This window comes from Cervus canadensis, chromosome X (genome assembly GCF_019320065.1).
Source record: "Cervus canadensis isolate Bull #8, Minnesota chromosome X, ASM1932006v1, whole genome shotgun sequence".
Lineage (NCBI taxonomy): Eukaryota > Metazoa > Chordata > Mammalia > Artiodactyla > Cervidae > Cervus > Cervus canadensis.
The window spans coordinates 65,515,373-65,539,314 of record NC_057419.1 but is presented as its reverse complement, the minus strand read 5'-3'; the positions used below and the strand labels follow the sequence as shown (position 1 = coordinate 65,539,314).

General features: G+C 41.0%; 1 protein-coding gene across 1 annotated transcript in view; it reads right to left on the bottom strand.

The window, feature by feature from the left end:
* Positions 1 to 4,377, bottom strand: part of TMEM47 (transmembrane protein 47) — a 29,373-nt gene extending 24,996 nt beyond the window's left edge. The window contains exon 1 of the mRNA XM_043457941.1: positions 3,595 to 4,377. Coding sequence (XP_043313876.1) covers positions 3,595 to 3,820 — 226 coding nt within the window. The 5' untranslated portion in view covers positions 3,821 to 4,377. The remainder of the gene's footprint in view (positions 1 to 3,594) is intronic.
* Between the last annotated feature and the right edge of the window lie 19,565 nt (positions 4,378 to 23,942).

Sequence of the window (23,942 nt, the reverse complement as noted above, 5' to 3'; positions counted from 1 at the left end):
TATAATGCCTTTTAAAGTGGATTTTTATATCAGTTTTTAAAAAATGAGCTACATACAAAGCACTCTCAAAAGAACCCCTGTCAACTGAAAATAATAATATTCACCTGTTATTAGCATACAGTGCACTGCCATTTCAAAACTGCCAGTGACTCATGTTACAAATACAGCTATTTTTAGGACAGTGCACGGATGATGTTAACAATATTGTATGAAAAAGGCACTAACTGTCTGATCAAGTATTTTGTGGATAGAAAGATAGATAATTGCCACTTGTTATATTCCAAAATTACTCTCAGTAAATTGTGTTCATTTGGCCATCTGCACATACTTGCATTTTGCTTAGTCAATAAGTAACACAGACATCAAAAAAGCAATCTAATTTATATGAAATAGCTATGTATTTATAAATTTTATAGAAGAAACATAAAATCACCCGAAGAGGTTATACAGTATGTTTGAAGTTTAGGGTATCAGCATTCTGTATACACTGAGTAATTCTACTTGCACTAAGGATTTCTCTTGTAATTGCTATGGCTGTGAAACTCTAAAAATTATATTCTAGAAAAAAAGTTATCGAAACTAAAAGTGACTAAGCAAATGTCTAAAACATTACTATCATTTAAAATAAATATTTAAGATGTATTAAAAGATTGCCAAAATCAGAAGTGGGGAAAACCATCGTTAGAAATTCTGTGGCCGACAGCCATGTGAGGACTACCTATTCTAAACTTCCTAACAAGCATACTTTATCTTTTTTCTTTTCGTGTTTTCACTGTGAATGCCAGTCTATTAGCCATTTTCTCATTGGTCTTTTTGGGAAATTTATAGCTTAAAGATGAATGCCTGGGCAGTCCCCCATAAACAGAATTGGGACACCAGAGAAAAGCATTACGGTTGACCGACACCCACTGGTTCATACTAGAAGTGCTGACGCAACCTTCAATACACCAGGACAAAAAAGGCATGGTTCTGCTTTTGCTTAAAACCATAAAACAGGTTATCAGCAGTAAACGACGCATATTTGGTACCAAAATTAAAAACGCACCTGTAAAAATAAGGGCTGAGAGGAAAGTTTGTGTAAAAACTGGGCCTAAGTAGGACATTCTGTCATCAGTAGAAACATTCCTGAAATTTCCCTTCTATATTTACAAGCTTGCCTCTTCACGGCAGTTTTAATTCTAATTAAGACAAAGGTTTTTAATTAAGCCCTGAAGATGCTGGTAAAGGGCCTTCAGTAAAACTGTCCTTGGTGGTTCCTCCTGAGGTAATTCATTTCGAGACACAATGAAGTGGATCTCTTAAAATCTTCAGAGAAGACAGTGCCCTCCCTGCTTTCTGCTATTCAACACAGCAAACAGACTGAGAAAAGCTGCCTGCCCTTTGGAACGGGCAAGAAAAGAACAGCTCGTTTCACTTCAAGCTTCCCCCCTTGTTTCAGAATACTGGTGAACAGAAGCTTCAAGTCCACCAAACACTCTAAGAAAACAGACTTTGTCAAGTGGGGAGATGGAGCAATTTTCCAGAATGTGTTTCCTCTCCTCCTGCACCCTCCCCACCCACCACCATGGGGAGGAAAACCGAACTGCTACTACAGAAAGCAAGTCAAGAACTTGTTTCAGATAGCCTCCAACCAAACCCTCTCCACCACCCCCGTTCGCTTCTGAGGTATCCTTTTTTCTCTAGGATGAAAACTATTTTCAGGAACGAAAAAAGAAATAAATGCTGGAGTTTCTGCAAGAGGATAGAATAACAGGCTCAGAGGGAAAAATATAAAAAACTGTACCAGTCTCTGATTTTTACCTTGCAGAGTCCTATTATCACCATATTTGCATTAAGCTTGTGTCTCCCTATTTCCTAGCTTAGAGAGGAAAAAACAGAGATAAATGGGTATGGAGCAATTAAGGACATTAGCAAACACTGCAGACGCTCAACAAACTCGAGCTGTCTTCTCCCCATTCCCCACATTCCTGGTCGAGAGAAAAGGATATGGGCCTGAAAAGAAAATGAGAGTTGAAGCTCGTTTCTCTAACCTATCTGAAAAGTCTTTATGCAATCAGGGGGCTATTATTTCAGGAGACAGTGAGAAAGGGGCAAAAGATTCACGTTGCTAAGGAGACGTGCTGAAGCTGGCATTCCTACATAAATTTCCATTTCTACTGGAGTAGAAAAAGAAAAGATATTCTCTCCAAAGTTTATTTGGATCTCCTGGTTACTGAAGAAAGGCATTTTACCGATTTATTTTATCTTTAGTTGTAAACAACCAACCCTGAAATAATTAAAAGACCTAAATGTTGACCTCCCGCTGCCAACCAGTCCCCTCCACAGTGAATTAAGCAACAAAGACAAAATCCTTCAATGGAAATTTTGAGGTAATATCAAAGAAAAAAGCCTTTTGTAAACACCATCAAATTCATGGAAGAAACTAAAGCAAGTGAACTAATTTCCCTTATAACAAGAAAAGAAAGACGAAAGTAAATCTGATTTTTGTGGCTTTTTTCCCTATTTTAACTTGCCTAGAACTTGACACATTTTCAGTAAAGCTTTATAAAGAGTCCCCGAGAAGACATGAAACTGTCACGAAGGAATTTAATGAGTTTCTCAGGGGTGCACGTGTAGCTGTGTAAAATCACAGCCAGGTCCTCTTTCATTCCCCTTTCTCTGCACTGACACCAGCAGCTGAAGAATCAAGATTAGCAAGGAAGAGCGGTTTGCAGGAGGCAATCCGAAGTTTGGCAGATTTCTGCTAAGGGCGTAACTGGAGTGCAGAGGAAGGCAACCGGGGCTCAAGGCAGTAAAGCAGCAAAGCCGCCCCCTCCCCCGGGGACTACCTTCTCCTTTCTCCACCCCATCCCTTTGCAGCTTCCACAAGTGAATAATGCCTGAATAATCCACAACTTTCCAGGCATCTTGTGAGTCCCTCACGCAGAAGAGAAAGATCTGGAGGACAGAGAAGGCATTTGGAGTGGGAAAGACGGAAGAGCAACTCTTAACCAAGGACCGTGTCACCAAAAAAGGAAAGGAAATTAAAGCCTGTCCGTCTCCCAACTTTCCACATCCCTCAAAAATTTAAGGAACTAAAATCCAAACCGAAACTCATCGGGGACAAGCCAGATAAAGTGGAGGACAACAGACAGAAACGCGGGCACCAAGAGGTAAACTCAGGCAAATTTCTCCTAGAGAGAGGAAAGTGGGGAAGGCAGAGAGCCCACAGCATCCCGGTGGAGTTGGGGCGCTTTCGCTTTTTTTTTTTTTTTAAACGGGGGTGTGGAAGGCGTTGCATTTTCAACACAACCACACGGTTCTCGCCTTAAATGCTAACAACTACCCAGAATGGCATACGTGTTACTCCAGAGCCCGAGGAATGGCCACGGAGAAGAGGGCGTGGGGCATCGCACTGGGTTCGGCGACCCGGACTGGGGAGAGGGGAGGGGTGGGGATCGGGGAGGTGGCTGGAGCCCGAGGATCCGCGAAGGGCCAGCATGAAGGGGGCGGACGAGGGTCGGGGGACACAGAACGGGCGGTGGGAGGGAGAGGAGGTAGCCGTCCAGGCAGCGGGGCGCGGGGCGGTCCGAGGCGGGAGACAGGGGTCCTCACCGCTGCTGAGTGTGGACTCGCAGTGCCAGATGTCCAAGCTGGCGGGCTTCCGGCAGGACTCCCACAGGGACAGGTAGTACTGGTGGTCGGCCGTGACCCAGGCCGGGCTCAGCACGGCCCCCAGATCCAGACACAGCGCCAGGAAGATGCACACCAGCCCGACCAGCTTCAGCGGGGTCAACACCGACACGCGCACCTCCTCCATGCCGCTGCCCGCCGAAGCCATGCCCCGGGCGCCGCAGCCGGCCCGCCCCGCGGGAGACGAGGACGCCAGGCGGGTCCGGAGAGCCGGGAACCTGACCTCCCACGGAGGCAAGCAGCCGAGCCGCCGCGCGCGCGCGCGGGGACTCGCTCCCTCGGAGCTCCGCGCGCTTTCCGCCGCGCCGCGAAGGTGGGTCTGCGGGGCGGGCGGCCGGGGAGCGGGTCGTAGGCAGCCGCAGCGATGCCGATCCCGCCGCGGACCCTCGCAGCCGGCCCCGCGCCGCGTTCTGCCCGCGTCCGCTCCGCCCCGGCGCTGCCCGGCTCGTTCGCTCCGCCCCGGCCCCTCCCCGGCTGCGGGAGGCGGTGCCGAGCGGGGAGGGGCAGCGGTCAGCACCCAGGCGGCGTCAGGCTCCGGCTCCGGCTCCGGCTCCCCGCGCGAGGCTCGCGTCCGCCCCGCCCGTGCCCGGTGAGCGTGGAGCGGATCCCCTCTCTCTCGGCCCCGCGTGCGCGGCGCGCGCTCAGCGAGTCCTCCGTCCTCGACCGCTGCGCGCCCAGAGCCCAGCGCGATCCCTCCGCCCCCGAACCGCTGCGCCGAGCGATTCCTCGAAGCAGTGGGGCCCCCGGCCCCGCCCCTGGCCGCGCTGGCTCCGGGGTCGCCTGCTTCCCGCCCCCGCCCCCGCCCGTCACGTGGGCTTCCTTTTCTTAGGGAGCTGGGGTGGGTCCTTTTCTAGAAGGCGTCAGCTGTAGATTCCTGGGTTTCCTGGGATGTGGCCACTGGATCCTAGGGAGGTTCTCTCAGTGATGTAACACGCCCCCTCCCGCCCCGCCAATTTCTCATCCCGGGGATTTGGAACACAGAGAAAAGTAACAAAAGTACTCTCTTTTCAAACTCAGGATGGACCTAGTCTTGGAGTAAGTCATCTCCCCCCCCATCCCCCAGTTGTCCCTATTTCCTAACTTTCCCCGCCAGCTTACCGGCGCTTCTATTCTCTGAGCTCGCCTATTTTCGCGCCCCCTAGGAAGGGCGCTTGCTCAGGGAACGAACGCAGGAGCTAAAATGGGAAGGAGAGCTTCCATAAAATGTGATGTAAACCTTACTTGCTCACCGGCTGCTGTGTTCTTCGCGCGTTGTCTAAAACCTTTATTCATTGGGCTTTACATTATGCCAAGTCGGATCTGAATCTGTAAATGGCATTAACATTTTCCTGTGCCCGGAAGACCTGGCCCAGGGCCTGGAATAGGAAAAGTGGGATATTTTTAAGTAAACAATCTATCCGCGCTTACTGTGTGCTTGGGGCTAAGGATTCAATCCGATTCGACTGGATTTTTAAGGAGACGCTTTCTGTTTTTAAGGAGACGCCCCCACCCCCGCCCCCCCGAGGAATAGACTCACCTTGAAATTGAATTTGCAATTCTGTGATTGGTTCAGCTTGTAATGGTAGGTTATCTGTCTCTTTTTATCTCTTTAACTACTTTCCCTTTTTCCTATAAAAGAAACAATTTATTGAATAGTTCGTTGGGGTAGGGATGTTCCCGGATTTTTCACTATCTGGGAAAGTTGGGGAGAAACCCAAAAATACTGGTTTAGAAAGGAAGACTGGATATACGGAGTGAGGTAAGTCAGAGAAACGCCAATACAGTATGTTAACGCATATAGATGGAATTTAGAAAGACAAAGAGCGAAAGAGACACAGATGTAAAGAACAGACTTTTGAACTATGTGGGAGAAGGCAAGGGTGGGATGATTTGAGAGAATGGCATTGAAAGATGCATATTACCATTTGTGAAATAGATGACCAGTGCAAGTTCCCTGCTTCAAGCAAGGCACTCAAAGCCAGTGCTCTGGGACAACCCAGGGGGATGGGGAGGGGAGGGAGGTGAGGGGGGTTTCAGGATGGAGGGACACAAGGACACACGTGGCTGATTCATGTCAGTGTATGGCAAAAACCACCACAATCCTGTAAAGTAATTAGCCTCCAATTAAAATCAATAAATTTTTGTTTTAATTAGGAAGAATGGAAAAATGGAAAAAATGCTTTCTCTCTTTTAATGAAACATCATCCTTTCCCACTGCAGGAGTTAGTTTTTATAGGTAACTGGGTTTTTGTTGTTTGCTGTTTTTGTTTTATTGATTTATTTATTGGCCACACTGGGAGGCATATGGTCTCTTAGTTCCCTGACCAGGGGTTAAACCCATGTACCCTGTAATGGAAACTCGGGAGTCTTAACTGCTGGATCACCAGGGAAACCAGGCAAGCCCTGACAGTTTCTTTTCTTTTAATCACATTTTTCCATAGAGCTGACTACATTTTGACTGAAGCAACAATTTGAATGTAAGAAACAGTTGAGTTAGTATCGAATGGCTTGAGAATAAGAACCAATCCAATGTGAAATAAAAATCCATGGTTTTCTTATATTTGGAAATTAGAGAACTGGCAACTTCCCCCTACCTTTCCATCATGATATTTACTGCCCTTAACGAACAGTGCTAGAGCGCTCTGAACCCCTTAACTTCTAACTTCCAACAGGCTTTTTGGCCTCGTAGCTTTCCAAGGAGAAATAATCTTACATGCTTATCCTTGAAAATAGTTCCTAATGCAACACTGAAAAATTAAAAACAATGACGACTAATAGGGATGACCAGACCTGGGATATTTTTCTATTACCTGAATATATGTTCGCAGGTTTAAAGTGTACATTTGAAAATAATATTTTTTAAAAAAGAGAATAATATTTAAGAATATTTCTTGACTATGCCGTCAAAGTTACCTTTTTTCCTCCAAGTTCTATCACTTTCTCATTATCCCAGTCAGCCAATATTTTTCTTTGTCTTTGTTCCATCTAATTTGGGCTTTCTTCTTTCTCTACCCGCCTCAGCCCCCTAAGCCCCATGCTCCTTCTGCTTCGTTTTCTTTCTGTTTTGGTCTCAACTGCTTACTTGAGTGACTCCATCCTTCATTACACCACCTATGAATTTGTCTTTGTACTCTCAAAAGTTCAAAAAAGAAGGCATTTTAAACAACAAATAACCAAATTCTCCTAGAATACCCCGTTCTCTTTTAATTATGTCAAGTTTACAGAGCATAATACAGCTCAACAATCCTAAATCTTCATTTTCATAAGACAAAAAGCTCTCAAGACAGAAGGTTGGGTTTTTGGTTTTTTTTCATAAGTTTGTAGCAAATTCATTTGGTTAAAAAAAAATACAAGCTGATGTGAGGCTATTTATGGTTTTGGTTTATTCCACTTAGTGTGAATAAATATGGAGCCACAAACCCTGTTGGGTATTGTCTAATTTACAGCATATGAGCCACAGTATCATTCAATGATATGAAAAAGGCTGAGTTCCTCAACACAGCTGGCCCCAAAGGTTTTATAGTATTTGGTGGACTTCATTTACTCTAAAAATGGAAATAGTGAAGCAGGGATTCTATCAATTAGTAAACACTGAATGAAAACCTACCAAAAAAAAAGATATCTGGCTGGAAGTGAGGTGGGAGGTGACAACCAAAGATGTGTGTGTGTGTGTGTGTGTGTGTGTGTAGTATAAACAAAAGTTGAAAAGACCCATAGTGAGAAATGAAATGGGACTACATTGAACTGTGAAGAAAGAGTCCCTTGCTTAGGCAAATTTTCAAGAGAACTGTTAGAAGTGATGACTTTGTTGGAGCTTCATTATGATGCTACACAGACGCCAGAGACCCCCTCTTTCATCTGAATCTAGCTTGGGCATCGTGTCATCACGGTCACCCCTATTCCTGGACCTCAGGGGGGCAAAAGCTAAGGGCCCAAATTCTATTCCACAGTCTAGGAGTTCCATGAAAATTGGAGTCAGAACTGACACGTAACTTTGCCTGAGTTATGTAGCCAGGGAAAGGCAGGAAGGAGTCATTCCCAGACTCTGAAGTAAAGGAAGAGATCAGACTCAGGCTTGAAACAGTCAAGTCAGAAAAACAGGCAGCAATATGTGAATATTTTAACTTCAAGCTACTTCTTATTTCATAATAGTACCTATGACCATAATAATTTACTTGCCCACAAAGAAAGGAAATAAATCATGAAAAGGAAAACACAAGAAGCCACTGGAAATGAAGGATGATAAGTTTTAAAGCAGATATTGATACGTTTATTGTAATGAAAGAAGTGTGTCAGATGCCTGGAAAGTAAAAATACAGGGAAAATTAGAATATTCCTAGTGGGATTAATATTAAATGTCTCTTCCATCTTTTTCAAACTTCTGTTTTCTTAAAATCACTTATGGCACAAATCCTATTGCCTATTTATGTTTTAGTTCTATTTGCTCAGAGCTTTGTGGAAAAATGACCAAGTATAAGCTCTTCAAGTACTTCATGCATGCTGTGCGAAGTTGCTTCGATTGTGTCCGACTCTTTGTGATCCTATGGACTGTAGTCCACCAGACTCCTTTGTCCATGAGGATTTCCCAAGTGAGAATACTGGAGTGGGTTGCCATTTCCTACTCCAGGGGATCTTCCCGACCCAGAAATCGAACCTGCATCTCTTACGTCTCCTGTGCTGGCAGGCAGGTTCTTTACCACTAGCACCACTTGGGGACTGCCTTTAAAAAAATGTTTTTATTGGTGTATATGACTGCATTTTTAAACTTCTGGTTTCTTTGTTTCTACAACTATAAATTGAACCTTTTTGTTACCCTGAAGCAAATGGATGCCTACCAACGTATTCTCATCCTGGTGGCATTTCATTTACCCTTGGCCATCGTCATCAGGATACATCATTTCTACCTCTCTCCTGGTGTGCCCCACACTTGAGGACTAAATTGAAATTGGAACCGTGGAAGCCTCAGAAATATTGGGGTAGAATGAGCAGGTTTAGATTATGCTCTGTGAAGCTTGAAGGAGATTAGTGTTGAATCATGACTTGGGTGTTGGCTTAAACACAAATCAAGGAAATTAAAGTAGAGATGGAATCATCATCATTAGGAATCACCCTGAGAAATTGTTCACATTTTCCATTGCTCTCTTTGGAGCTCATAAGCTAAGCATTCTCTGTGACTTTAGATTTTAGTCTAAAGTCATCTTCGTGTGGGTCTTCCCTGGTGGTCCAGTGGGTTTGATCCCTGGTCAGGGAACTAAGATCCCACATGCTACAAAGCATGACCAAAAAATTAAGGAAAAAAAGCCGTTTTTGTGCACTTCTTGCTGAGTTTTCATAGAGATCTTTTACTCTTGGACATTTAAATGAAGATACCCATGACTTGATGAAAAAATTTTAAGAACTGCCTGCTTAGAACCTCCCCTCCCAAATTAGACTGCAACAATGTCAGTTTCTCATCTCAAAAACAGTTTCATAATGCATGATGGTTAGCACTGTTGTATCCTCTCCCATGTGTTTATTTTGTGTAACATAGATGGTCTCAAAATTGTTGTAACTGGAAGCTCTTCCAAATGCTCTCCTGATAGGTACTATATAAGAAAGTTCTCTTTCATTAGAAAGTGTGGATCCCTTCTCTCTTTTGTGGCCTGAAGCACTCACACTCACGATGGGAAAAAAATGAACCCCAATTCATACATCTTAAGTATAGTGATGGCTCAAAGTTAATTGAAGGAAAGGCTGAAATTAAAAAAGGATTAAGTAGAAAGGGTACCTGGAGCAATTTATATTCACACTTCCAAGCAGAAGAATGCAGCTAAGCTATTTCTCTCTGGAATTTCCAAAAGGTGGTCTTAAATGTCAGCAATGCTAGGGGATTGAGGCTAGTGGAAAAAAAGAAGATCCTCTTAGGAATTGTATTTCAGTGTAACTCTCACCTCTAGATTTCACCTTTTAAATTTTGCCTGTAAAGTTAGTGAGTAGTACTGCATGCATGATTCATCAGGAGTCTGTCAAAATTCAAAATGTCAGTTCATTCAGGGCCAAACAGATATTGGTAGAAATATCAGAACAATATGAAGATCAGAACTTTTTGTCATTCCCTGAATCATTTTTTTAAACTTTTCCTTAACCTATGTTTCACACTTTCCCGTCTTTCCTTTCAAGCTTTCTGGTCTTCAGTAAACAAGAATAGGTGTTGGTTTGATTCAGCCAGACCAAGGTTAAGATAATCACTCTGGAACCTACTGACTATATGGATTTGGGCATGCCATTAACCTCAGATCCTTCCTTTATAAAATAGGGTTATACCTTCATCACTGAGTTGTTGTGAGGATTAATGAGGAAATTTATATAATGTGTAATGTCTAGCATACAGTAAGCACTAATCATAATTATTATATTAGCATAATCCAGATGTCAGCTTCAAGCCTTCTGATCCCTAGGAGATTTAGGTAAACTTTGTTTGACTCTATAATTTCATGATCCTTCAAAATCCAAAATCCTTTTCTAAATCCTTACTGCTTCTGTTCTTCTCTGTATCTGGTTCTGCATCTAGTCAAATGCTCAGTTCTACCCCTAACCAATCTAGATGCAAATATCAGCCCTCACCAAATTTCCAGGAAAAACATATCCAATTGCACTATATAGTTTTGCATTTATGAAAGTTTTCTGACTGCTTGAGACATCATGAGGAAAGGGTGCTACACTGTAAAAAGGAAAGCCTGCATGTCTTGCTTACCTCATCAGAACCTGCATCTATCCTCTCTTCTCTGTTCAGTCCCGTCCCTTTCTCCTCTCTCCATCTGCTCATTCAGTGGGTTCCATCCCTACAGCTCTAAATCCTTACTCTTCAAAGTGTGGTCCATGGGTACCAGCAGTATTGGAGTCACGTGAGAGTCTGCCGGAAATGCAGGTCCTGACCTCACCCTCCCCCCACAAAGCAACTGAGTCCGAATTTGTAGTTTAGTGAGATCCATAGTGATTAGTGTACAAATTAAAGTTTGGGAAGCACCTGATCTCCATCTACTCTAGGCCTCTCAGGGCTCAACCTCTGCTGCAAGTAGCTGCGTAAAAGCAGCTACTAACAGAATTATTTTTAAATGCACCTTTTCTTCCTTACTCTTCAAGGCCTTGTGCGGTGACCAGGAGAATGGAGTTTCATTCACGTGCACTTCACGGCAGGCTCTGATTGCCACTGATTTTGGTCCCATTGGCTATGATTAGTCAGCGTTGTGTACCTTAAGGGTCATCAGTGCATTTCTGATTCAGTAGATCTTCGTCACCTTTTTGGTGGTTGTTTTCCACCCTCCTCTGAGAGCGGTCATTCTCAGTGCAATTCCAGGAGTTGGACGTGTTAATTAACTGATGAATACAAATGATGATGCTTCTTCAATTGCACATTAAAAACCAACTTGTAAGAGTGAGGTACACTAAGAATGACCCCTGGCTTCTTGTGAATTCACTGAGACATTTATTGCAACTTCACATTACATAAATAAGCTGCTGCCGCTGCTGCTGCTAAGTCGCTTCAGTCGTGTCCGACTCTGTGCGACCCCATAGACGGCAGCCCACCAGGCTCCCCCGTCCCTGGGATTCTCCAGGAAAGAACACTGGAGTGGGTTGCCATTTCCTTCTCCAATGCATGCATGCATGCTAAGTCACTTCAGTCGTGTCCGATTCTGTGCGACCCCATGGACAGCAGCCCACCAGGCTCCTCTGTCCACAGGATTCTCCAGGCAAGAATACTGGAGTGGGTTGCCATTTCCTTCTCCACATAAATAAGCTATTAGGGATCAAGAAGTAAAAGGCAAAAGTTCAATTGTCCGAGTCATCGGAAAGAGCTTCATGGAACAAAGTAGAAAAGAATAGCTAATCCCCACTGATAAAGACCATTAAATACAGAGAGTCATAGACCTGGAAATGGTATCTGTAGGGAAAGGAAGAGGATGAAGCTGATTGTTGTAGTTTCAAACTCAGGCCACTTTGACATTTGCTCTCCAAACTCTTTTTAAATTCCTCATCTTTAGCCAACCCAGTTATTAGATCTGGGAAACTCACATATACTGGTCTTAATTGAAGAAATGGCAGACAAAAAGTGGCGCACCAGTTAACAGTGTTGAGACCATAAGCTGGCTGTGCAGTCGAAAGTAAGCTAGAGATAGCATTTGGGAAAGTTTATCCAGGGGACATGTAGAGATGTATAGAGTGAATGGACACAGGATTTTTCAGTATGATGAAGAGAAAACGAAAGTGAAAGACAAAATTTCCTTTAAAAATGATATAAAGCTCAATTATATATGAATAGTTAGCAGGTCAGGAGAAAAAATAGAAGATAAATAAAAAATATTGATTGTTAGAGTTGACAAAACTGAAGGTCAGGCTAGTGATGCTTGTTGGAACCAATTTTTCATAGTTGGCGTAAAATTAATGTGATTGACGCCACCATTCTATGTTTTGACATCATCACCCTACTGTGAACTAAGCTGCGATTTCTGATAACCCTTTACTATTTCTTGACAAAATATCACCAATTTTGATAAAACAAGACAGATAAAGCAGATTCCTAAACACATTCAGAGAAGTACATTTTTTATAATATATTCTAGTCAATATCTTTTGCAGTTTTTCTCAACATGTTTTGAATCATTTTACCAATTCACTGTCACTTTCACTTCAGTCTCTGGACACTTCTTTATGTCCATACATTTCAATACTTTGTGTGTGTCCAGGAGGGAGAGCACATATTTTTTGTGTGTTGTGTGTTCTTTGGGTCTTTAAGTCTTTTTAAATGTATTTTTTCATTGACTAAATTAGTGTGTGCTGCTGTTTCTCATGCCTTTCCTGGAGTCCATTTCTTTCTTAGAAACAGGTTTTCTTTTAGGAGAAAACCCAGATCTACTTTTCATTCCTTGCTCAAATTTCTGAATGTAGGATTGAATAATGTAAGAAAAAATAAATACATTAAAGTTGTTCTTTGGAGTCGGCAAAACTAAGATAGAAATTATTTTAAAGAATGTGGTTTTAATTTGTGATAGACTTGAGCAAAATCCCTTCTGTTACTCCATGCATTTTAATTCTACTCTCATTTGATTCTACTCTCATATTCTTTTAAATTCATGGTGTTTTCCCATAGTTTGTGGTATTTACTCCCTTTCCCTAAATCCAGTGGGAAAAACAGACCCAGAGAGAGGTTAAAGCAATCAAAAGGCATTTCTAAAGTATGTATACATGAGTTGCCTTTTCCCATTTTAAAAATCTTTACCTCTTTTTATTTCTTTTTCTGCTGTTGTCATAGTCTCTCACATGATCCATATTCTGCTTTTTTTTTTTTTTTTAAATAAGCAAGCAGTGAATCAAACTGGCTTCCCAGGTGGTGCTAGTGGTAAAGAACTCACCTGCCAATCCAGGAGACATGAGACACAAGTTTGACCCCTGGGTTGGGAATATCTCCTGGAAGAGGGCACAGCAACCCACCCCAGTATTTTTGCCTGGATCTAGGTACGTGACCACACCATCGTGGTTATCTGGGTCATTGAGACCTTTTTTGTACAGTTATTCTGTGTAGTCTTGCCACCTATTCTTAATCTCTTCTACTTCTGTTAGGTCCTTACCGTTTCTGACCTTTATTGTGCCCTTCCTTGCATGAAATGGTCCCTTGATATCTACAGTTTTCTTGAAGAGATCTCTAATATTTCTCATCCTATTGTTTTCCTCTACTTCTTTGCATTGATCACTTAAGAAGGCTTTCTTATCTCTCCTTGCTATTCTCTGGAACTTTGCATTCAGTTTGGTTTATCTTTCCTTTTCTCCCTTGTCATTCCGGTCTCTTCTTTTGTCAGCTATTTGTAAGGCCTCCTGAGACAACCATTGTGCCTTTTTGCATTTCTTTTTCTTTGAGATGGTTTTCGTCACCACCTGTTGTACAGTTATGAACCTCTGTTCATAGTTCTTCAGACACTCTGTCTTACAGATACAATGCCTTGTATTTATTCATCACCTCCACAGTATAATCATAAGGGGTTTTATTTAGGTCATACCTGAGTGGCCTAGTGGTTTTCCCTACTTTCTTCAATTTAAGTCTGAATTTTGCAATATGGAGCTCATGATCTGAACCACAGCTCCAGGTCTTGTTTTTGCTGACTGTATAGAGCTTCTCCATCTTCAAAGAATGTAATCAGTCTGATTTTGGCATTGACCATCTGGTGATGTCCATGTGTAGAGTTGTCTCTTGGGTTGTTGGAAGAGGGTATTTGCTGTGACCAGTGTGTTGTCTTGGCAGAACTCTGTTAGCCTTTGCCCTACTTCATTTTGTACTCCAAGACCAAATTTGCCTGTTACTCCAGGTATCTCTTGATTTCTTTCTTTTGTACTCCAATCCCCTATGATGAATAGGACATCTTTTTTTGGTGTTAGTTCTAGAAGATCTTGTACATCTTCATAGAACCATTTGACTTCAGCTTCTTCGGTATTAGTGGTTGAGGCATAGACTTGGATTACTGTGATGTTGATATTGTTGGAAACAAACCGAGATCATTCTGTCGTTTCTGAAGTTGCACCCAAGTGCTGCATTTTGGACTCTTCTTGTTGACTCTGAGGGCTACTCCATTTCTTTTAAGGGATTCTTGCCCACAGTAGTAGATATAATGGTCATCTGAATTAAATTCACCCATTCCTGTCCATTTTAGTTCACTGATTCCTAAGATGTCAGTGTTCACTCTTGCCACCTCCTGCTTGACCACATCCAATTTTCCTTGATTCATGGACCTAATATTCTAGGTTCCCATGCAGTATTGTTCTTTACTTTCACCACCAAACACATCCACAACTGAGTGTCATTTCTGCTTTGGCCCATCTGCTTCATTCTTTCTGGAGCTATTAGTAATTACCCTCCACTCTACCCCAGTAGCACATTGGGCACCTGGCGGGGGGGGGGGGGGGGGGTGGCTCATCTTCTGGTGTCATATCTTTTCATACTGTTCATGAGGTTCTTGCAGCAAGAATCCTGGAATGTTTTGCCATTCCCTCCTCCAGCAGACCATGTTTTGTCAGAACTCTTCACTATGACCCTTCCATCTTGCGTGGTCCTGCATGGCATGGCTCATAGCTTCATTGAGTTACACAAGCCCCTTCACCACAAAAAAGCTTTGATTCATGAAGGGGGTGGTAATCATTAATGGTACTTTAAATAGAAAGAGATCAGAAATAGAGAAGTTTGTCTAGATTAAGTTAGAGATGACTATGCATGTGTGCATGTGTGTTAAGTTGCTTCAGTCATGTCTGACTTTTTGTGACCCCGTGGACTATAGCCCACCTGGCTCCTCTGTCCATGGGATTCTCCAGGCAAGAATACCTGAGTGCAAAAAAAAAAAAAAAAGAATACTGGAGTGCATTGCCATGCCCTCCTCCAAGGGATCTTCCTGACCCACGGATCAAACCTGTGTCTCTTATGTCTCCTACCTTGGCAGGTGGGTTCTTTACCACTAGCACCACTTGGGAAGCCCAGAGTTGACTATACTTTGAATAATTTGACAACAATTCCATAAGAAAAAAAAAGTCTGGAAAAGTATTACATAGAAAGAAAAATACAAAGCTTGTTTAGAAACAACCTAGATATGTGATATTAAAGAGTGAATATTTGAAAGATTCCACCATTCAGTCTGTTTGGAAAAAGAATATTCAAAAGACAACTAACAAAAGTAGGATAGTGGTTGGCAGGGGCTGGGAGGAAGGGAGGAATGGGGAATTACTGTTTACTGGGTTTAGAGTGTCAGTTTTACAAGAGTTTTGGAGATTGATAGTGTTGATGGTAGCACATGATTATGAATGAATTTAATTCCACTGAACCACACACATATAAATGGCTCAAATGGTAAACTTTATGTTATGTGTATTTTACCACTATGAAAAATTGAAAGAAATAAAAGACAACTTCTTTTCTTTTCTTCAAATATCTCTTTAAACATTTTTAGTGTGGGGTAATCTTCCTCTACTCTTCATTGAAAACTCTTACAGAGTTCATGGATGTCTGTTCACTTTCATGTAATAGAGAGTCCTGTGGTCAATTTGGGGCTTCTCTGGTATCTCAGCTGGTAAGGAATCCACCCGCAATGTGGGAGACCTGGGTTCGATCCCTGGGTTAGGAAGATCCCCTGGAGGAGGGCATGACAATCCACTCCAGTATTGTTGCCTGGAGAATCCCCGTGGACAGAGGAGCCCGGTGGGCTGTGGTCCATGGGGTCACAAAGAGTCAGACACGACTGAATGAGTAAGCACAGGGCAGCACGGCACATGGTCAGTTTAGGTGGCAAGTAGAGTCTTGATTCAGATTAGAAAGCCCAGCTGCACTGTATTAATCAAACTCCAAACTTCATTTAGCATTAATTCTTTGTAGGTCGGATGTCTCATGGCCAGAGGAACCTGGCGGGCTACAGTCCATAGAGTTGTAAAGAGTCGGACACGACTAAAGCAACTTAGCACACACACACACAGGTTGGATGCATAAAGCTACTCTTATAAAGAGGTGCTGCTTCTCATCTATGTCTATTTTTATGTTGCTGATTAGGATGAGGGATTCAAGAGATGGACCTGGTTCTACTTTATTCTTTGTAAATAGGTAATTGGAAGAAGGGGTCTCTGTCACCCCCACTCTGGCATGCTGATATGTTTTCTATTTGGTATCTCATTTAAGTTTGAGGGAAGGAGAATTCCAGTGTAAGACCGTGTTACCATGTGCTATCAAGTTTGGCTAGTAGGTTGGGAAAGAGAGACAGTACTGTGGACATCACTCAGATGACTGATCAAGGACTGTCAAAGACTTAAAAGTTGTGACACACGAGTATTAATACCTAGTAAGTGAGAAATACAGGTAGCTCCAAATCAGATTTCATTACACTTCATTTTATTAATATTATTGTTAATTATAATTTTTGAGCACCTATCAACTCCTAGCAATTTCTAGGTGTTTTACCCATGCTTTTTAAATTTATGAAATGAATACAATCACACAAAGTGGAAGGCAACAGCACTGCTTTTTAGCTGAAATAACTGAGTTGCATGAAGTTTGAGTTACTTACCTAAGGCCTTGCAGTTAAGTAGTAAAGCTGAAATTTTTCTCTTATATCATCTGAAATTGATAGAACATCAAGATCACTTCATTGTCCCGAACTAATGTTTTTTTTTTTAGAAGGAGGCCTAAAGTTACATTATACTGAAGGAACAAAAGTTGACAAACACTGCTAATTGCCTTTGGTTCTATTCCTGCTAGTAGGTTTCAGCTCAGGACTGACACCCCTGCTCCCTTACACACCATCAATCATTCACCCTTTTTCTTCCTCTGGCATTTCTAGTTGCCTTTTTCTCCAATTTGAGATTTAGTTTTTCAGACTAAGTAGTATTTATAAAAAACACACACCAAGCTCACTTTGTGCAAAGCATGATCTGAATACCAATACAAGTCAAAAATTTGTAAGATTACTGTGTTTACCAGGGATGAATGATGTCATCTTAAGTGAAAGATAATATATAGGGTCACAGTGACTCCTAGTTCATATATCTTTTGTACTTTATATGTCATTTTTGGGGGGCCACACCATGTGCAGCTGTGGGATCTTAGTTCCCCGACCAGGGATGGAACCTGAGCCTTTGGCAGTGAAAATGCCAAGTCCTAATCACTGAACCACCAGGGTATGTCATTTTAATGTATAATGATCTCATGTAAGAAACCTTTTTCTATTCAACCAACTAATCAAATTAACTAACATTCTCTACTGTCTGGGGCTTCCCAGGTGGTGCTAGTGGTAAAGAACCTGCCTGCTAATGCGGGAGACATAAAAGACATGGGTTTGATTCCTGAGTCGGGAAGATCCTCTGGAGGAGGGCATGGCAGCCCACTCCAGTATTCTTGCCTGGAGACTCCCATGGACAGAGAAGCCTGGCAGGCTACAGTCCATAAGGTTGCAAAATAATCTGATACTACTTGGTGACTGAGCACACAGGCACACATTCCACTGTCTCCAAGCAGGCCAACTGATGCCCAGGGCATACTCAAGACTCAGAGCTACTAGCTTACTCTATTATAGCCCCACTTGCTGTAGAGATGAGTGTTTACCAATACTTATTTGTTTGTTATGATACTTGTTTATGGTGCTTGCCCACATTTTGGTAATTGTCAAATTAACTATGGGAGAAGCAATGGTAAAAAATTGAAAATAATTAAACAACATTCTAGCTGCAATTCAACTCCAGGATAACTCCTAAGTGTCTAAGCTCTCTTTGTCCTTAAAATAAAACCAAAAATATAACCTAGATAATCACATATTTTTGAAAGGTGTTATTAGACTTCTAATAAGGAGTCTTATTCAAAGGAAATTTCTTGGATCTATACCACAAGATTGGTAAATAGGTGCTCCCTTATGAGAAGATCCCATTTTACTTGGAAGAACAAGGGCTGAGAATGTGAGTGTGACATTGAAAATACATATACATGTGTACACACATACATACATACAAAACAATAAAGTTGGAACCCTAGACCAGGATACTTCTTTGTCCCACAAAGGGTCCAAATCACCAAAGGTGTCACCTCAGTAAAGGACGAAGAAACATCAGACCTCAGAAAACCCAAATCCAACTGTGACTCCATTCGACAACACCATAGTATTAGAACCAGACTCTAGCTCTTTGTGTGGGTCGATTCTGGGAGAAGAATTGACCATGTAAATTCTCCTTTTCTTGATTAATGCAAGCTAAAGCCCTAAAAAGGGAAAATTGGACACAATGCCAGTAAAAAAGATGAGAGGTTTTAAGCAATCACTTTGAAAAATAAGAGATATAACCTTGTTTATGTTCCAATGCACTGAAAAAGGTCATAAACTTTAAACCTCATTTTAGGAGATATTGTTAAATTGAGTATTAAATGATTTAGCTATCTTTTCAAGACAAGAAATGCATTTATTTAATATTTGGTTTTTTGCAAATGTAAAAAATGAAGATTCCAGACTTCTTGGTGGTCCAGTGGTTAGGAATCCACCTGCCAATGTGGGAGACACAGATTTGGTTGGGGAAGATCCCACTTGCCATGGAGCAACTGAGCCCATGCTCTAGACCCCACAATGCAACTACTGAGCCCATGCGCTGCAACTACTGAAGGCTGCCCACCCTAGTGCCCATGCTCTGCCACAAGGAAAGCCAACACAATGAGAAACCTGCACGCCACAGTGAAGAGTAACCTCAGCTCACCCTAATTTCGCTTAAGAGATACATATCCTAGAAAAATTCTTTATAGTTGTAATATTAACTTTATTGTTCTGATATTGCAGTCAGACCAACATTTATGCTCAGTTCCATCCAGGTTACTTGTTTTTTGCATCACAAAAATAATGAGGATATGCAATTAAAAAGCTAAGCTAAGGAAAATTCCATTGTACATATGTACCACATCTTCTTTATCCATTCCTCTATTGATGGACACTTGGGTTGCTTCTATGTGTTGACTATTGTAAACAGTGCTGCAATGAATATTGGGGTCTATGAATCCTTTCAGACAATGTTTTTCTCCAGATATGTGCCCAGGAATGAGATTGCAGAATCATATGGCAGCTCTATTTTAATTCTTTTAAAAGAAGCCCCTATACTGTTCTCCTTAGTGGCTGTACCAATTTACATTCCCACAAACAGTGTAGAAGGGTTCCCTTTAAAAAGAAAGGAAGAACGCCATTTTCAGCAACATAGATGGACCTAGAGATTGTCATACTGAGTGAAGTAAGTTAGAGAGCGACAAATATATTATGATACCGCTTATATACTTATATGCAGAATCTAAAAAGCAACGATACTCATGAACTTAGTTATAAAACATTAACAGACTCACGGACTTTGAGAACATGGACTTATGGTTACCAGAGGAGGAAGGTTAAGGGGAAGGGATAGTTAGGGAGTGTGGGGTTGACATGTACACACTGCTATATGTAAAATGGATAACCAACTAAGGCCACTCACTGTTTAGGAGGGAGCTTTCACAGGCTCTCCCATGGCCTAAAGTTCATGGATTATTTCTCAGCTAAAAACGTATTTTTCAGTTTCCATTGAGTTTGTGTACATTATTCTAACTTTGTGGAGACACTACTGAGCATGGGTGAGGTGAGGATAGATATTGGAGCTCAGTTTAACTATGTCCCTAGGAGTGGTTTTGTCCAAATGACCATAAATATTGTAAACTATTTCCTCTACTCTAGAGAAGCAGGTCTACATCTTACAGTCTACCTCTGAGCAAAGTACCAACTGTACAACTATTTTTCTTCATAGTCACATTTTTTATTATGAAATATAGCATATTTGCAAAAGGGAGGTATATCAATTTAACCAATAGCAAATTACCTGACACCATATTTAGAGTAAATAAATAAACCAGTCAATCTGAAAGGAAATCAGCCCTGAATACTCATTGGAAGGACTGATGCTGAAGCTCCAGTACTTTGGCCACCTGATTGGAAGAACTGACTCACTGGAAAAGACCCTGATGCTGGGAAAGATTGAAGGAAAGAGGAGAAGAAGGTGACTTCTTCTTGGTTAGATAGCATCACCAACTCAATGGACATCAATCTGAGCAAACTCCAGGAGATAGTGAAGGACAGGGAACCCTGGCCTGCTGCCATCCATCAAGTCGCAAAGAGCTGGACACGACTTAGAGAATGAACAACAACAACAAATATTTAGAATTGAATAGTAGCAACTCAGAGCCCCATGTATGCTCCTCACTGATCTCCCCTTCCTTTCTTCAGCCTAAATACCATGGTCCAAAAATTTATATTATCCTCTTTCTTTTACTTTATATTTTTACCACATAAATAATCTAGTATTTAGCTTTATCACATTTAGTGCTATATGAATGAAATTCTACAACATGTCTTTTTCTGTGACTTTTTTTTGAACTGCGTGAATGCCAACACATGCAGCTGCTATTCTTTCATTTTTTTCTCTGGCATAATATTCCACTGCATATTTATACAATGAATGAATATTTGTTCTTCCTGTGGAATACCATTTGGACTGATTCATGTTTTGCCTTTAAGAATAGTGCTGCTCAGAACATTCTGTAAGCACTGCTTAAGTCCTATGTGCAAGTGTAATGTGCTAAGGGGTGGAATTGTGGGTTGAGTATGCACTTGTTTACTTTTATTGGATTTATACTTCTACCAGCAGTGCATTAATATCTGCATTAAAACCCAGACATGATCACTGGTTGACCTGCAAGCTGGACCCGGTTCAATGAAAGACTCCTCACCAACCCCTGGTGTCCTTGGACTTACACCCACTGTTCCCATGCTAGGAGCTGTCTCAAGGCCACAGCCTTGAGAGAGTAATGTGTTGTTGAGATCATTTGGATGGTATATGTGACTAAACCCTGTTAAAGCTTCTGTATATACTTTTAAGATTCTGGTGGTTGAATGCAGAGATCTGCTCATCTTGCAGCCACCTACCAGTATGGATTGGTCAGCTCCTTCAGTCTCTCCTTGCCCTTTGTGAACAAGGTCCCGTTTGCAAACTAAAAATGAAATATGTTTTCTGCTGCTCCATCTCTTCATGAACACTTAAAATTTCTGAGGCAACCTTGGAAAAACACATCAAAACTGTTCAGCTGTGGGAAGAAGGAAGAAAGCACTGATTGATACTTCTTCTTTTTTTTTTTTTTGCACTATTGGCCAAGATGAACTCTAAACTTTAGTGTTAGTTACTCTCTATTTTTACGTTTCACATGCATAAGTGCAAGTGGGCTCATGCAGGTAACCCTGGCCAGCCCCTTCCAGAAAGGGACAGGTAGAGGATGCAGCCCCAGGAGAGGTAACTCCTGAAAGTAACTGTGGACAAACTCATTAGAAGCAGCATGGAAGTGGTTGCTGCAGCAGGAGATAAAATAAGAGTTAACACACAAGAAATTTATAATTTTTGTAAGTTGTTGTTCTTGTAGATGTCATTTATCAAGTTGATAGTTCCTTTTCTAGTTTTGTCAGCTTTATTGAAGTAAAATATGCACAAAGTAAAATTCACCAATTTTAAATGTGCAATTTAATGATTTTTAAAATTTGTTTTTATTGAAGTAACATTGGTTTATAACATTACATATTTCATGTGTACCACATTATATTTCTACTTCTATATAAACTATGGTGTGCTCACCACCAAAAATTTAGTTTCCTTTCTTCACCAAAGTCGACCCACTTTACCCATTTTACACTCTCCCTCTTCCCCTCTGGTAATTACTCCTGTGTTCTCTGTAGCTATATATTTGCTCTGTTCATTTTTTGTTGTTGTTGTTGTTGTTTTATATTTCACATATGAGTAAAATCACACTATTTATCTTTCTCCATCTGACATTTCATATAGCATAATACCCTCACGGTCCATTCATATTGTTGCAAATGGCAATATTTCATCTTTTTTTATTGCTGAGAAGTATTCCATTGTGTATACACAGCATATCTTCTTTATGCATTCATCTGTTGATGGACACTTAAGTTGTTTCCATATCTTGGGTCTTGTAAACAATGCTGCAATGAACATAGGCATGCACCTATCTCCAACTATCCCACTTGTGAGTATTTATCCAAAGAACATGAAAACACTGATCTGATTTTTGACTAATGCATATATTTGTGTAACCTCTACCATTATCGTGATATAAAACACTTCCATCACTCCAATATGTTCCTTTGTGTTCCTTTTGCAGTCAATCCCTCCTCACCCCAACCCCACCCCTACCCCTACCCCTGTCACCTAGGCCTTAGCAATTGCTGATCTGCCTTCCATAGTTAATAAGTCATGTCTGACTCTTGGGATCCCATGGACTGTAGCCCACCAGGCTCCTCTGTCCATGAAATTCTCCAGGCAAGAATGCTGGATTGGGTTGCTGTTTCCTTCTCCAAGGGATCTTCCTGACCCAGGGATTGAACCTGTGTCTTTTGCACTGCAGGCAGATTCTTTACCAACTGAGCTACCAGGGAAGAGGTTAAAGATTTCCTTTTATTTCTAGTTCTCTAAAGATTCTTATTAGGAAAGGATGTTGAAGTCTATCAAATGTATTTTATTGATCAATTTATATGATCATTTTTCTCTCCTATAGTCTCTTAATGTAGTAAATTTTATTAGCATTTTTAGTAATATTAAAATAACTCTTGGGTTAATACCAATTTAGTAATGATGACTTTTTTTTTTTAACAAGACTATATTTAGATTGTTGTTAGTTTGTTGATGAGTAGGACATCCATGTTCATTCATGAATTGTTCCTATAACTTTTCATAGAGTTCTCTTTGGAAGGAAGTTATGCACAGCCCACAATTAAGGAGTGGAGACTTATGCTCTCCCTCCTTAAAGGAGGAAGACTTACATAAATTATTTGGAATTCTTATGTACAAGAGATTTTTTTCTTCTCCCTTAACTTTTTTTTTGGCCACGCCCTGCAGCTTGCAGGATCTTAGTTCCCCAACAAGGGATTGAACCTGGGCCCACAGCGTTGTAAGTGCCAAGTCCTAACTACTGGACCATCAAGGAATTCACTAATTATTTATTTATTAATATGACTGTGGACTCGTGTATACTTATTTTATATTTTGAGTTATAATTCAATACTATGTTATGTATTTTGCTACTCAAATTCTAGCTTCTGTGTTCCTTTGGCATACCCAAACCATTGAACTATTTTGTTTTATTTCATTCTTTTTTCAAACACTTTCTTTCTGGCATTAAATGGTTTATTGTGTACATTTTCAGCCCCAGTCCTAGAATCAGCTATTTCTCCAAAGAGCCCAGTTTCATAACTTTTTAATACACTATTTAAAAGTTGCTATTAAGGTTATTATGTCATCACCAAATGATCTGGATTCCTTCTTTTCCTCTACTGAAAAATTTGATTATTGGAATTCTTTGTTATTTCACATTTTCTGCAACTTCCCTGCAAAGCCATCTGGTTCTAGTGTGTTTTCTGATAGGATAACTTAAACTATTGATTTTGTATTTCATGGGTTTCTGTTTGTCTAATTGAACCAGTTTAGATAGGTTACATTTTTCTAAAAAATTTATTTCCCATTTCACCTAATATTTTAAATTTGTTAACAGAATTATTCAGAACATGGTTTTATCTTTTTAATCACTGTCATATCTCTAATTGTGTCATCTCTTTCACTCCTAATATTGCTTCCTCTATTTTGTTTTATTTATTAATATGATCAGAGATCTGTACAAGTAATTAGTCTTTTCAAATAATTGTTTTGTGGGGATTTGTTGGCCTCTCTTTTCCTATTTT